At 49.3% G+C, this 15,978-nt stretch overlaps 1 protein-coding gene across 1 annotated transcript in view; it reads right to left on the bottom strand.

Moving 5' to 3' along the window:
* Positions 1 to 1,657: 1,657 nt before the first annotated feature.
* Tram2 (translocation associated membrane protein 2) overlaps positions 1,658 to 15,978 on the bottom strand; it is a 77,118-nt gene continuing 62,797 nt past the window's right edge. Inside the window, exons 5-11 of the mRNA XM_055605847.1 lie at positions 12,258 to 12,316; positions 11,492 to 11,576; positions 10,907 to 10,977; positions 9,628 to 9,732; positions 9,202 to 9,345; positions 8,216 to 8,379; positions 1,658 to 6,907 (exon numbers count right to left, since the gene is read on the bottom strand). Coding sequence (XP_055461822.1) covers positions 6,834 to 6,907; positions 8,216 to 8,379; positions 9,202 to 9,345; positions 9,628 to 9,732; positions 10,907 to 10,977; positions 11,492 to 11,576; positions 12,258 to 12,316 — 702 coding nt within the window. The 3' untranslated portion in view covers positions 1,658 to 6,833. The remainder of the gene's footprint in view (positions 6,908 to 8,215; positions 8,380 to 9,201; positions 9,346 to 9,627; positions 9,733 to 10,906; positions 10,978 to 11,491; positions 11,577 to 12,257; positions 12,317 to 15,978) is intronic.

A 15,978-nucleotide genomic window follows, 5' to 3' on the forward strand; every position in this document is an offset into this window, starting at 1 on the left:
GGAATGGAATCAGGACAAGTACCACCAGCCCCGTTTGTGGCGCCAGCACACTGACAGCTAGCCAAGGCTATCAGATTTAACTGGGGGAAGTATCCAAGATTAATAATTACAGCTCATTGCTTCAGGGCAGGAAAACATAAAAAGCTGCCTTGAAGACTGGCTTGGTGGCTTGACTGACTTTTCAGTCCATGATACCTACCCCAAATACACCACTAGGGGGCCTTGAACATACTGTCTGTGATTAAGAGGGTTCACTCTGGGTCAACAAGTTTTCAGTATATTCAGGACAAACAGGTAAAGAAGATTTCTCTAAATATTGTTTTCAAGGGCCCCTGGATATATGGCCTGTTGGTATACACGCACAAATGTTTATAAAGATCAATTTAGCCAGGTATGGTTGTGTACGTGATCCCAGCACCTTGCAGGATCCCAGCACCTTGCAGGAAGACTGCCCAAGCCCAAGGCCAGTCTAGTCTGCAGTACAGTTGAAGCCAGCCAGGATTACATATCGTAAGACCCTGTCTCAAAAGTACAAAACAACCAATTTAAAGGTGGGCATGGTGGCGCATACCTGTGATCCAAGCTCCTGGGTGGCAGAGGCTGGATTGCCATGAGTTTGAGGCCAGCCTGGGCTAGAAAACCAGTTAACAGACCAGCCAGAGCTATGCAGAAACACCATGTATCAAAACCAAATTATATACACATTTATTTGTACCACAAACTTAACACTGTTGCCAGTCACCCCATCTTGAGAAACAAAACCCGCAGAACGAGAAACGGGCTAACTTGGCCAACTGCTGGATATTACCCAGCGTGCTATGGAGAGCAGAGCAAAAACCCATTTGCACCAAAGCTTGCAGCCATCAGCACCACACACACTTTCACCTCAAGCAAGTCCCTGGGTGATTTTTACCCCTTGTAGGTTTTCCTTGGCCAACCGCCACCTGAAATTGCATGCATCTCCTCGGCACCCCCCCCCCCCCCCCAAGGACAGTTCTGGAAAGTGTAGCAGACGGCTGCATCCAATAGTAGGCTATATATGCGACAGCAGCCACATGTTGCCACCGCCATTCTTACTGGATTGGCACCCTACATTCGTGAAGACCAAGACCTGCATACCCTCCAAGCTGACTGTCTTCAGAGGAGAGTGGCCAAAGTGTGGAGGCCTTCATTCCGCTGCATCCAGCTTGCATATAACCTGTTAAGAAATCCCTTTTCTAATTTAATGTTATAGATAAATAAAAACGATGCAGATGCATCCACTACCCAAGACGAGGCAAAAGCAACTGTCCAATTCCAGTCATTAATTCCCATTACTGTTGCACACCCTCAGACCATAATCAAACAAGGAACCCAGCCAGACAGAGTGGCGTACACCTTTAATCCAGCTCTCCAGAGGCAGAGGCTTAGGCAGGCAGATCTCTGTGAGCTTGAGGCCAGCCTGGTCTAAACAGTGAGGTCTAGGACAGCCAGAAATATATAGTGAGGCACAATCTCAAAACAAAACAAAAGTGAAAAAAATCCCAATTACTATGTAGTGGAAAATTTTAGACACAAAAGCTAAAGTTGACAGACTCGCTTTTTTCAAAGTAAAAACACATGGAAGGATCAAGACTAAAAAAAAAAAAAATTACCATATAAGAACATACCAGTGAATTCTATCAGAGACCATTACGACCAATAGTTCTATGCCCTTTATTCAGGTATTTCAGAAAATATTTGATCATTTGTTTCAAAATGTTCGTTAAAAAAAATCCATACAAAACTGTAGCTTGTTTCTAAAACCAGACAGAAACAGTGGAAAAAGGACTTTGAAAAAAAATTTCACCCAAAGTAAAAAGATAGCCCTCCCCCCAACCCTTTAATATGAAAGCATAAATACGGCAGGTACACATTTTCCTTGAGTTCCTTGGTGAATTTGGTCCATAACATGAACAGGCCTGTGTAGAAAAACAGTCAATGTGTCCATATTTGCATATTGAGTTGCTCTTGTGCACCAGCTCCTCCTCGTATCCTTCGGGTGTCAGTTAAACAGAGTAACTGAAAAGTGAGGTTTAATCTCACACGAATCTGTACCCCAAAGAATGCCGGTACTCACCACGACAGACAGGCCCTGTCGGCGGACAGGGCTCACCACTGTGCTGAAGTCCTGGAAACATGTCCATCCTTTGCACAGAAACAAGAAACCCTGGAATGCCTTCAGCAGTGATGCTGACGTCAGGGACGCCAGAGTGATCTTATTCCCACACACCGACAATGTCCCGTTCTGAGGATTTTTTTTTTTCTTCTCTTCAACACAATTTTTTTTAACTTTTATATTTTAAAAAACAATATAAAGATTTCTACGACGACACTACACATTCTCTAAGATTGCCACAGAAACCCACCCAGGATCATGAGACTGACAACAACGAAGTAAAGAGACTGACACTTCGGTGAGGGATGATGACTACCCCTCCCACGGGTCCCTTCTCTTCCCATATTGCAGGATGCAGTAAGGGACAAGGGCCTGTGGAAAAGACCACTGGCTGGGGGGGAGGGGTTATTGCACAACCCGGAAGAGTGGGAACAGGCAGGCAGGCAGGCAAGGGTCAGGGAGAGGGATGGTGCTAGGAACCCTGACAGGAATCCAGGAGCTTTGCAGCTCCCAAACCATAGGCACTGCCAAGCAGGTTACCAACGAGCTAAGACTTGGAACCAGGGAGTACAAGTAAACACATTCCTCATACAGACTTGGGGCTACATGGAAGTAAAATGGATGGGAAAGGCTGCAATTTCTAATCTAGGCTGGCAGTGGGGAGACTGGAAGGGCAGGGCTCGCCACATAGGGCCAGACAGAGTACAAAGAGGTGACCTTCTTCCTAACCCCCGGGCTTCCCTTATTAGATAGGAGGCATGGTTACCTGCAGCTGGCCCACACCATGAACTTTCATAGCCACGAGCCAAGCCAGAAGACAACAGACAAGGGGGACCAGAGCCAAAGCAGAGAACACACAAGACCTTACACTGTATGTGTGAGGAAGAGGAGGGTCAGAACAAATGAGGCGAAACTGTCAACCCACGTCCCTTTTACCTGGAGCTGTGCTGAGGTATGCTGTCATTGGCTGCATATGCCAGTCAGCCCTAGAGCCCTGGCGGTTGGGGGCTGGCCATACAGTACCAGTGAAGGCCACGAGGCAATATAAGGCACTTTTTACATGAAAAACAAGGACCCACTGGGACAAGAACAGAAAGTTTGCAGAGGTTGCTCAGTATGATTTTTCTTTGCGCCTGCGGAGCTTCAGAAGAACACAAGATGGAATTAATACTTGCATAAGAAGCAGGGTGAAGGGGGAGAAGCTGATAACAACTAACCATGGGCTGGAGAAGAATTCTGTAGATGTTTTCAAAAGTCTGACATTGACATTCTCCCTAAAATCTTGTTCTGAGAAAAGAAGCTGTAAGCTGAGGAGGCCAAGGGATGGGAGGACCAGCTCACTGTCCTGACTCATAGGCCTTGACTTCATTCCACTCCAGTGAAGAGCAGAGGCCAGAGATGAAGAATGAAAAATTGTCTCCTGGAGACATGGAGGACCTTAAGCAGAGAGTGCTAGCTATGCCCAGACCCTGTATCCCCTTCCGCTCCAGACTCCTGCAAACCCAACTGGGAAGGCTGAGGCCCCTTAAAAACAAATGTAAGCGAAGGCCTTCCCTAGCTGCAAGGAGTCAGCAAGTCTAAGGATGCATGGAATCTAAGTGAGTATCATAGACTTTTTGGAAAATGCACTCTTTCTGTCCCTAATTTTTTTTAACCATTCAAAAAAAAAAAAAAAAAAAAAAAGCCAAAGGGGACTAAGACCTCCACCTTCAGGGACTCTTAAGGTCCCAGGAATCCCACAAAAGCATGGTGTCAGTAGCCAGAGCACTCTTGGGACAAGTCAGATGATGCTGGTCTGAAACCATTTAAGAACACAGCGTTAGGACTAGAATGGCAGAAAGCCTCCCTTCCTGACTTTCATCTGCTTCTCTTTCCCCCAGGACCATCTCCGGACATAGGCGGAACCCAAGGAGCTAATTCATAGTGTAGGCACCCAAGCCTGGATAGCTTGTGAAAAGAATCATCCCATCACCAAACCTCTGAGGAGGGGAATGGGTAGCAAGGAGTTCTCCATCCACTGCCCCTGCCACTGATGCCTGATGGCATCCCAGGGATGTTGAAAGACAGGCAGTGGTTGCTGAGGTAGAGATTAGTGTCTTCTGGTCTTAGATGTTGCCGAGTATCTTAAAACTTGAAGGAATCTGGCAGGTCCTTCACTAGGGCTCTGGTACTTTGGGGACAGGAGAGACTGCATAAAAAGGTGTAAGGCCACGATACCCAAAATAGAGCAAGCTGGCCTGCATACTCAAAGGGTGCTGTGAAAATTGGTTGCTGGAATTACCGCAAGATGGTTTGTGTCACCTTAACAAAGTCTTGGCTTTCCTACAACACCAATGCCAGAGAGGCTGCATGGATGAAAAGGTACCTTATCATTCTCCTATGTCCCCAAACTTCCCTGAAGTCGAGGCTGGTGAGGTGTTGCCCTTGGTCTGAGGCCTTTTCTCTGAAAATGAACGTTCTGAACTCCTACCACTGAACAAATCCCAAAAACTGGATTCCTGGTAATATATCCAACAAACAAGCAACAAGGGAAGCTTACAAGACACTTATGAAGCCACATCATCTCAGGCATCTAATCTAAGAGTACCGGGGGGACAAAAAAAAAAAAAAAAAAAAAAAAAAAAAAAACCCACACAGGGACAGGATCCTAAGAAGTCAGCTGCTCTTTGTGCCTCTGTTTCTCCAAGACCTCCACATATCACGTGCTTGTCACAAGTATTACTGAAGGAATAACTCAATAGCTTAGCCTGGGGACAAAGCTGCTGATGAGAGCTGGCAAGGGTCTGCCAGTAACATAGCTTGGGGAGGGTCCAGAACTACACCTAGAGTAAAGGGGTGAAGTGAGCTTGGTAACCGCCGGCTGAACCTCCACACAGCTCCAGGCAGCACCGAAAAGCATAAGCTTAATTAAAATCACCAGGATAGGTGGGCTGCCCTGGGTAAAAGGTGCCAGATCAATTCTGTGAGGCTGCCCAGAGAAAGGCCAGGGAAGGAGACGGAGAAACAAAATTTCAAAATTCTATCTTGCTTCCTAAGCTCAGCCAAAAGGCAGCAAGGGGTTCTTATCCCTATTCTCTATGCTTAACCTAGACCCTGAGGAGGCGGGGGAAATGCCACAATGATGTTTGGAACCAAATCCCTCAACTACTGGTAAGTTAGATTTTACATATACTGTTAGTGGAGAGGGGAAGCTGCCTTGATGAAGACTCATCTCACTGTTTATGGGTAAAAATTCAAGCTCTGGTCTGTACACGATGTGAAAGGAAGACCAGCATTATCAGGTAACATTAACATTCCTGTGTCACCAAGAACTGCTCCCCCATACTCCAGCAGAGTTCAGGGACCCTTTGAAGCCTACATCCCTTCTGGAAGTCCTCACAAGTTACCACAAGGACCTGGTGACACCATCTTCAGGTAGAAGAGAGCTGAAAGAATACTGAAGGGAAAGGGGCCACAGACTCCTATGGACATGGCTGTGTCTGGTCATACAGCCAGCAGTGACCCTGAGGCATCCCGGTATCAGGCTCTATGTGTTGCTTAACAATATCAGCAAATGACACCAACAATTTTAAAGAACACTCAGGTGAAGCCAGCGGAAGGGAGGGGGGCAGGTGACCTTTCTTGGAACACCGGTGGACCACCGCAAGGGGCTGGTGTCCTTGAGGCTTCACGCTTCTGCGGTAGAGAGATGAAGTCAAGGTTGCAAGTCTGTCCCTGGGCAGGGCTGCTTGCTTCTGGACTTGGGAACAGCATGTCTTGGGCAGGTTGAAAACTGCTGTTTCATTTGGTTTTAGATGCTGGTGGGTGGTAAGGAAAGCACAGCAGCTGGTGCTGCTGGGGAACGGTCCAGAGCGACTCTGTCATTCTTGTCAGGCCACCTTTCCAGAAGAGGCAGCTGTTGGGCGCGCTTTGCTCTTGTGGTAGAAGTGGGAAGGCATGTCCTCCTCAGCCTGTCACCCCTAGAGCGAAGGCAGGCTGGTTTCCAATTCAAATGCAGCACTGGAAACTCTTCTTTGGAGTCCTGGGACTCAATAGTTAATTAACACTGTCTTTCTGGATGAAGTCACCATGTCCCAAAGCGAAACACTTTGGGATTGGACATGTAGAACCAGAATCCTACATCTTGTCAGTCAGCACCAAGAATTTTGTGATCTGAGAGGGAGGGCCTTTGCTCCTCCTGCCCGTCCACACAAGGGCCACGGAGGATCGCCAGCTCTAGCAGAAGCTCCTTGGCAAGAGGAGGCTTCCAGGTTGACAGATCCTGGGACTGATGGACAGGACTGCAAGCTTAGCTCCCTCCCATTGTAAAAAAAAAAAAAAAAAAAAAAATCAGAGAAATTGCACATTAAAGTCAGGAAGACAGGAGAAAAAGAAGCAGCCATGAAGAAAGAGAAAGAGATGAGCAGGAAGATGACTAGGAGAATGTAGGCCTCTGAGAAACCCAAAAGAGAACAGAGGTGAGGCCATGAGGTGGCTCAAGGGAGCAAGAGAGGAGGATTTTTGGCTTTATTGAGAATGGTTTATGAAAGAAGAGAAAGACAAGAAGGTAGAGAGTGAGTCCCCCTTTGATGTCAAGGTTTCTACTGAGGAAGATGGAGCACGGCCAGCAGGGTGGAGAGGTTGAGCTGGGGGCCAGGGTTCCTCGTCTCCCTGCTGGGCCCTCACCCAAAGGGTCCCTGCACTCAGCACTTTGGCCTTAGGGAGACTTGAGTTTCTTAGTCCGTGGGGAGGTTCCATTCTCTGCTTTTACCACTCCATTTTCATGGTAACCTGGGGAATGAAGAGAAGAGGTGCACATGGGTTGCTGTTGACACCGGGGGAGGAAAATGGGGGCATTAGAGGGTAGGGGTGTCTGATGAATGGGGCTATGGCCTTGTTGCATGCAGACCATCCAAACAGGAAGCAGGCTGTAGCCAATGGAAGCCAGCAGACAGTCCAAGGCAGGTTGCTGCCTGTCCTAGTGCCTTTGACAAGTGGCTTTGCTTCAGGTGCTTAGTTTTGACTGTCTTTTAGTGGACGCCATCTACGATGACTCACAAGAACCGAAGAACAGGCAGCAGCCAACATCGAGGTCTGAGCAATGTTTGCTTGAATCTCTTAGCTCCTTGAGTGTCCCAGCCCCTCAACCAAGCAGAGCACCAACAGGGCTCAGCAACAGGAATGGTGACAAGGAGAAGAGATGAGACAACAAGACTCCAGCTTGGCAGTGCTGGTACACACCTTTAATCCCAGCACACAGGAGACAGAGACACTTGGATCTCTGAGTTTGAGGCCAGCCTGGTCTACAGAGCAAGTTTCAGGAAAGCCAGAGCTACACAGAGAAGCCCTATCGCAAACAAACCCCAAACAAACAAAATATCTATATAAACTCAATGAGTTGTAGACATCCAGAAACCCCTCCTCCTAAACCCTGTCCCTCAGGCTTCCTCAAACCCAGCTGCACACAAACAAACACACAAGTTCTTGCCAGGCAGGCAGCTGCCTGGAAAAATGCAGGTGAGTCAGTAGCCAGGCATGCAGACAGAGCCCCAGGCTGCGCAGCAGATTAGGGCTGGGATGTCTGAGGACTTGCACGTATGGGGGATCACTCAAGGATGCTCAGGAGCCAGTGGAGATGTGGGTGTCCCATCCCCGCTGCTCCTCCCTAACACCAGGTGACCTGAAGAGAGATGGGAAGCTAACGGTCTGGGAGGCAGGGGTGGGCCGAGATGTAGAGCACGAGGGCAGATGAGGACACAGCCACTGTGCACCACAGGACGTGGGTGATAGCAGCCGCAACAGCAGCACAACTTGGCTAGACGCCAAAGGCTACCCAGAGGACAGACTTCCTTCCAGGAGTCCCCACCCAGTGCTGCCCTGACTCACAGTGGCCAGGGCCCCAGGCCCTGTTACAGCCAGCCTGCTCACATAGGGTCTCAGATAGAAGCCAGATCAAGCCCCTTGCCCAGAGAGAAGTGTCTAGAAGGAGGAGCCAGAAGGACTGGTCTGTGGAGCACCTAAGAGCCACGTCCCAACTCTACTTCACCCATCCCAAACAGACCTCATGTACTCACTCTCTGCCACAGCCACGACACTCACCAGGTTCTCTCTTGATGGGCCTGGCTGGAAGCCTGGGGACAGCGGGAACCCTGCGCTTGGCACTCTGCTCCTTCCAGTATTCCCGCCAGTGTCGCAGCTGGGAGTGGATGAAGCGCCACATGAGCCAGGCCTGGGCGACACACACCAGCAGCAGCATGCCGAGCCTGTGGAGGTTCAGAGATGGATCTAAGGGTGAGGATCAGGTCCACAGCCTACAGAAGGAGGTGTGGGGGAAACCAGGCCTGCTCTCCCCACAATCACTGGCAAAGTGAAAAGTGAGCTCCTTGTCAGTCTCTGCTACAGTATCCTTCAGCCATGTGAGGTGAAGGCTCTAATGTGATGGGAGGGAGGTGAGAGCTGCATACTCACTACCACAATCACACAAATCCTACACGACATACCCACAGTTGTCATCTCTCCCATATGCATGGCCCATAATAAGGCCAATGTAAGCCACACAAATATTGGTAACACTCAAGTGAACTAGATTGTGACAGTGCCAAAATACTTCTCTTCTAGAACATCACACACATCTGTGGGAGCAACCCTAGAGAGACAGGGTGCACTCTAATGCCTTAGGTCCATCTGTGGACCACATAGCTTCCAGGCTGCCTTCCTTGATACTAGGGAAGGCCACAGAGCAAGACATGGAGGACAAACCTTCCAGGTCTCACAAGGGTGTCATGATCAACCTAGCCTGGATGAGAGATGTTCTTGGCAGCACGATGTGCTAAATAAGTGTGAGGGGTCTGCATCATATTTGGCCTCAGGTTCCAACTTCAGACTAAGAGCACCAAAGCTGAGAGGCAAAGGAAGTTTGATGGAAGCAGGAGACTGATGTCAATAGACTTGCCGCTAAATGTTTCTGTGTGGCGACTCAAGGGTCATCTGTTTCCTGACCTTCCCTGTAGATGTGCCACATTCAAGAGGCGCCTGGCAGTGTCCAGAGAACCCCAGTTCATCACCTCATGCTTCTGCCAACTCACCTGCAAGGCAAGGTGTTGAAGTTCCCTTTCTCGGGGTCAAACACCTGGTTTTCCACCCGAGCCAATCCAAAGCCGATGGCCAACACAGCGAGAGTGAGGATGAAGAGACGTGTGACCCCAAACACAGCAGCCCAGGCATTAAACCTTCTCGCAGGGGCAGAAAAGGGATGTCAGCTTTGAGAGCCCCTCAGGGAACCTTCACCCCATCCTCAGGAGCAACCCAGTGGGACAGAGAATCAAAGAGGACTCAGGGAGGTGAGATTTTTCCCAATAGTTCTAGACCAGAAATAAGTGCCGAGTGCTGCCTGCATGCGAGGAGGCAGTTGACAGCTAGAGCAGCACTCTCCAACCGTTCAGACCACAGGAGACACCCAGGTCCCACCCCAAAGGTCTCTGGACAGGCCAGCGCCCACCAGCCCCACTTACAGCCTCTCGTTGTTCTCATCTGCAAAGTAGAAGAGTCGAGCCATGTGGAAAAGGAACTCAGTGGAGTACTGCAGCAGCAGCAAGATGAGGCCCAGGCGGCTCAGGCTGGAGGAGAGAAAGACAGGACCTTTCTTCCCTGCACGACACCCTGGAGCAGAAGCCACCCCAGCATGCAGTGGCTCAGGCTGCCCCCAGTGCCTGTGTTCTGCTTTCCACTTCTGGCGTGGGGGGCAATGCCTTATCCTTTGTGACAGTTTAGCTGCTGTACCTTCAGGGAGTTTTCCTGTTCCGTATCCCAGCCTTGGACCTGTTTCACCTGGCTCAGCTGCCGTTACTTGTCCCCACAATGAACCTGACTCACACACAGCACAGTATCTGGCACCTTCCTTTCTTACTCTACCAGAATCACACACGGAAGGGGCTCAGAACAATGTTGCTGAGCTTTGAGGGTGCACCCAGAAAGACTTCCTGCTCCCTGACGAAACAGGAAGCTCTCCTGTGTGGTGCTCCACATGCGCTGCAAACCAGTCACCATAACCCTCTGCCTGGGAGCTGTGAGCCTCCATCCTCAGAGCAGCTGAAACAGCTGCCAAGGTCCTCCACCTCCAGAGACAGAGAGCCAGAGCTTGAGAGCTGGTGGACTCCAACACACACACTATTTACTCATCAGTCAGGAAGCCTGTTGTGAGCTCCTCCGAAATAGGGCCCCAGAACATGTGCGCACCGTAGCGAAGTTCCCAAAAGCTAGCCTACATACAAAGTTTGGGTCCTACTCTGTCCACAAAAAGCTCATGGAAAGACCAGTTACCAACAGAACAGCCCGTTCATCAATATACTGCCTGTAAAAGAGACACTTGAGGCCTGGCGCAGGAATCCCTCCCACTTCTAGAACAACCACACTGCTCTCTACTTCCCTATAAGCCAATAAATGAACTGTAGTGCTATGTGCTCCAGCAGCATTTGGACACCATGTGGCAAATGGCAAGAGTCCAGCTTCTGGCTGAAAAGGCACGGTTCAAAGGACTGCTCTACCGGAAGTCTTCCTTGGGTCTGCCTCGGGTTGAGGTGACTAACCCTCACCCTGGGTTCTCGTGGCTAATGGTGCATACTGTATCAGAGCTCATCACAGCTCTTACTTGTGGCTGTCTTTCCTACCAGTCTGAGAATGCATGGTACACCCCAGACAGCTGGTATCTATGCCTGTTAGCTGGGTGGTCATGTGGCTAGACACAGGGGCATAAAAGGGCAAAGGAAGGGGGCCGGCTCTGCTCTCACTCACTTTAAGAGGTATGCCCCAGCAATGTGAAGCAGGTACAGGGAAATGTACTGCAGCTGGCGGGGGATTTCTTCCTGGAAAAGAGAAGGGCAGACAGTGAGCATGTGCATTCTCTGAACAAATATGCAGAGAATGCAGGAGACGGGTAAGGCAAACAAGGAAGGGCCAGGTCTCCTACTCCCACAGCCCCACATCCCATGAGAACCCCATACACTAGCCTAGTAACAAGAAGGCTGAGGCAGCAGCTCCAAGCCTGGTGCCAGAAGGCAGGTCTGGGTTGAGAAAGAAGACACCGGAAGTAGGAAGAAGGCTTCCGGCATGACTCTGAGGAAGACTACAAAAAGGACTGGGGATGGCAAGAACTTCTCTGTCAGATATCTGGATTAGATTTGATTTTTGTCAATGGCCACACATTTGGTGGAGGAGTCGAGAGCCTGACACCGCTCTCTTGGGGGTCTGTGTGGGACTCCATCATCAGCCAACACATCATGCTTCCAGAGTAAAGGAAGGAGAGAGGTCACTGGGAACAAGGGGAGAGCTATAGGGGAAAAGAGGACTACAGAGAGGGCAGGGGGAGGGAGGACTCACCTTCCGGACCTTCTGGAAGTAAAGCTCAGGTAGTGAGTGCAACCAGTAGGCCAGCTGACACAAGTAGAAAAACTTCACCTGAAAGCTGGAGACGACAGAGTTAAATAACAAGGGGGAGCAAGAACATCCCCAGGATACTTGCCAGGAACACAAGGAAAGGCCTAAGCCAAGGTTGTGGGTGAGCAGCGGGAGCAAGGGAGAGAGAGGAGGGTGGGTACGGAGACCACCACACCCACAGCGCCATGTGTGAGCCCATTAGAACCACTTTAAAGGCCACAGCATGTCCATTAGAGGAAGGAGTAGTGACCAAACACAGTTCTTCAACCCAGAGAAAGAAAAGCTGAGGAGGGAGCTGATTACAGCACCCTGTGCACGAACCACTGGGTACAACAATAGAAAGGCTCTAGGTTGTTCAGCTCCACACCCTTTGCTCTTGATGCTCTGAGAGGCCGAAGGGACACAGGGTGGTCCCCGGAGGGAGGTCGGCCCAGGTCTTGGCAGCATTACAAACAGGAACATGCGTATGGAAGGGAGATGCGCTATGAACTTAAGGTATCTCCAATAAGACACAAAGCCAGAGACCCTGATGGAGAGTTGTTTGTATCAGTCACAAGCAGGCTAGGTACCTCTGTGGATGGAGTTAATACAGATAATGCTTCAAGTTGAGGAGGTTTTCAAAGAGATCTACTGCCTGCAACCCCATGCTCTACAGGTTCAGCTTGTGGCTTGGGTCTCACTGGCCTTGGTGAGTCCCACAAATACTCACGAGAGGTACACATGTGGGTAATCCTCCCAGAGGCTTCTTGGGTTTGTTAAATATCCTTCCTGTGGTGGGTGAGAAGAGAAGGCATTTAGAGATGTGGCCATGTGACCTGACAGGGCCTTGACTGGCCCAGGGATCATCAATGCACCTGGCCTCCATCAACTCCCAAGAGGAACAATCAGCTTAAGGAAACAAAGGACCCCTGTGTGAAGAACCAATGACACTTGTCCAACTGTGAAGGGAACTGCCATGCTCTGGGGTCTGGCAACCTATGTCTGAAGAGGGGTCTGACAGAAGCTACGGCTACTGAGACAGCTTGGTTCCCCAGGCTCATCTGTGAAGTGAAACCCTGGCTTTACAGAGTTATTGTTGGAAATAAAAGTGAATTTTTGTGACAGTGTCTCGTGAGGTATCTGTCCTGGATATGTATCTACCCAAGAACTGCTTCGTAATAAAGGATTAAATGCACTAGAATCATAACGGCTGCTAGAGACTGAAGTGTCACATGTCACCATGATGGTTGATAGCGACTGTTACCCTGACAGGTCCTAGAATCACCTATGAGACAGGCCTCTGCTCAGGTCTACAAGGAAGTCTCTAAAGCTGGCTAAGGAAGTAAGACTCAGACTGTGGGTGTCACCTCCATAGCGCCTGCGGTCCCAGGCAGGATCAAAAGGCGGAGTTGAGCACCAGCATCCATCTTGCCCTGCCTCTTGACTGTGGATATACTGTGACCTTCGCTTCCCTGAATGTGAGAGCATAAACCTGTAAGAGCAGAAACCCTACGCCGCCCTCCAAGTTGCTTTTGGTTGTGGTGTTTTAGATACAGCCATGGAAATCCTACCCAAGACATCCCCTCAGCCAAAGACCTATAATATCCCTAAGGACAGGCAAGAAGAACCTTTAATATAAGATTACAAGACACCAAACCATTTCCAGCAAGAGACCCAGAAGAATGTTATTTGGTGGAATGAGTGAGTGAATGAATGCTTTCAACTCTTTTTGGAAAAAAAAAACAACAACAAATAAACAAACAAGCAAATCAAAACAGAGGCCTTTATGACTCTGACCAGGTGTCACCTCTTGAAGAAAAAAAAAAAAAAAAAGGAAATACAGGAACAGATAGCAAAGATCTGAAATGAGGTGAGAAAGTTCACAGAGCACGTGGAAATTGCCCAGAGCTACTGTTTGTTAGAGCTGCAGCTGTGCTTCCAAAGAAGGTTGGTTCCAGTGAAGGACCCCACTACCCTCCAGTCACCAATGCCCTTTCACCTACAAGATGCATGCTGAGTACTGTCCACAGTTCTGAAGCTACAACCCTGGGCTTCCAGGAGCACAGTGAGCTAGGCCCCCTAAGTGATGGGGACAATCAGACACCTGTATCGGTGTTGACACAGCAACCTAGGCTGGAAAGAGGTCTCAACTGTAATTTCTGCTCACCCCTACCTTCCTCTTGCCTGGGTCATCCACAGAGTGAGGCAAAGAGGTGTTCCGCTCAGAGCACTGAGGTGGCAGTGTGTGGTATCGGTGAGCTTTGACACAACCACACCTCTGCTCTTTCTCACCTCCCTTTATACCATTCACAACGGTGCCTTTGTCCGACCTCTGCCCTCAGAAATAGTGACACCTAATGAGCCATACTGTGTCTCATTCCAGGAACTCCTGAAGGGTGAGGTGGCCCCTTCCTACAGGAAGAAGCTAGAGATTTAACAAGAAGAGTGTTACTTCCTAGACTGGAGGTGGTGTGTGTGTTTGGGGGGAGGAGCATTTCTGCCAAAAATATTGGCTAGGAGCTGTGGGACACCCCATAGACCCAGGGCCTGGATGGGCTTGTGTGTTTAAACAGGAACTTCTCACTTGGCCTCTTCACGTAGGAGACAGAGAGGTCAGAACTTGGAAGCCAACAAGCCAGGAAAAAAAAAAAAATTCCTCAGAAAAATGCTGCCTTCTTGCAAATGTCCAGTCCTCTGGGACTGCAGGAGGTGGAGCTAAGAGTCAAAGGAAAAGTGACTCACCAGCTCTGTGAGGAGCCCTTTCCAGCCCTGTCTGGGCAGCTGTCTGAGGGAGGAGGGTAAAGGAGGGCTGAGGCTGGCTGCCTCCTAGTTCAGGCATGCCAAGGCGCCTGAGTTCCGGGGTCGTGCGCTATACAGCAAGCACTGTAACCCCTTCCAGCCCAAACCATGGCCTTGACAGGTAGCTGGGGGTACATGCGAAATACTTTGTTCTCTTCCGATTCTTGACATCTACCCAAGCCAGGCCTCGGCCTGCTGGAGCAATCCCTCCTATTTTCCCAGCAGCCTCCCTTTTTGCTGTTCGAACAAGAAGCGCAAAACTAGCAGAATTTAGACATAACACAGCCAGCTGCTACCTAGATGCTGATATCCTCAGTGCCTTCTGTCTATTCGGAAACAACAGGCATTTCAAAATCATTCTGAGACAACCAGCTTGCAGACAGCGACCTGTTCTGATTCCTGGCTTTCTCTGTTTCACTGACTACTGGATCTGGAGCTTTAAAATATGAAGTCACATCTGGTGAGGCGAGGGACAGTAAATGCAGGGCCTCCACATCCTCCAGCACGTAGGATGTTCTGTTGCCTCCCCTTAAAACAAGCTCCCCTTGCAGCCTCAGTGAAATTATTTTCTCTTCCTTGCTTGTGTGACCTGGGCCCTAGAGCCTTGCCAGTGACCTCAGCGTGTCACCAGCGGTCCCTCTCTGCTTTCCTCCTCTTTTCTTGACATTCTTAGAAAATCTAACCACATTCTTCAGCACAGCCCATAAAAAAAAAAAAAAAAAAAAAAAATGTCTGTGTCAAATACTCAAGCAAGGCTGGGATTTCTGGTAAGGAATTTGATGCACATTCTTGCTTTCTTTTTAAACTGTAACAGTAGTGGAAATCTGATTGCTTATGGTGCTTCTGGAAACCAATTCATTACTTAAGAAACTGGTGGAAGGGAGCTGGAGAGATGGCTTGGCAGTTATGAGCACCTGCTACTCTTCCGGTGGACCCAAGTTTGTTCCCAGCACCTATGTTAGGTGCCTCAAAACTCCCTTTATTCTGCCTCCAGGATATCTACCTGGCACCCTCTTCTGCCCTCGAGAGGCACCCATACACATGACACACACACACACCAATAAAAATAAACATTTTTTAAAAGGAAAGGAAATGCCTTCCCTACTTCTTTATCAGCTTAACAGTTGATACTGAGCACTTAGCATGTGCCAGAGGCTACACTAAGGGTGCGGTAGTGAGCATGGTGCCTCTGTGTGTATGTAGGTATGTATTCTGTGTGTCTGATGAAAGTTGCTTGCTAGCAGACACCATGCTCACACACAGAACACACACACACACACACACACACACACACACACACACACACACACACTCCAGTTAAACACCAATAACGGGTATAGTGTGGATAATACAAATGGGGAGGGTGTTCCGAGGAAGTGACACTTAGGTTGAGGCAGGGTAGCAGGAAAGGGCTCACTATACGAATGATGCCTGTGGACAGAGCACTCCAGCAAACGAAGCAGCCAGCAGAGCTGGAGGAACAGAGGTGAGCCTAGAGTGCTGAGTCCATACAGATGTCACCAGCAAGGCTCACATAAGCAAGGCCCAGGTCACACAAGCAAGGAAGAGAAAACAATTTCCCTGCAGCTGTTAGGGGAGCTTATTTCAAGGAGGGGAACACATGATTTAGTTCATGCTTTAAAGAGATCCAT

Source organism: Psammomys obesus, unplaced genomic scaffold (genome assembly GCF_907164565.1).
Source record: "Psammomys obesus unplaced genomic scaffold, mPsaObe1.curated_primary_1811, whole genome shotgun sequence".
Classification (NCBI taxonomy): Eukaryota; Metazoa; Chordata; class Mammalia; order Rodentia; family Muridae; genus Psammomys; species Psammomys obesus.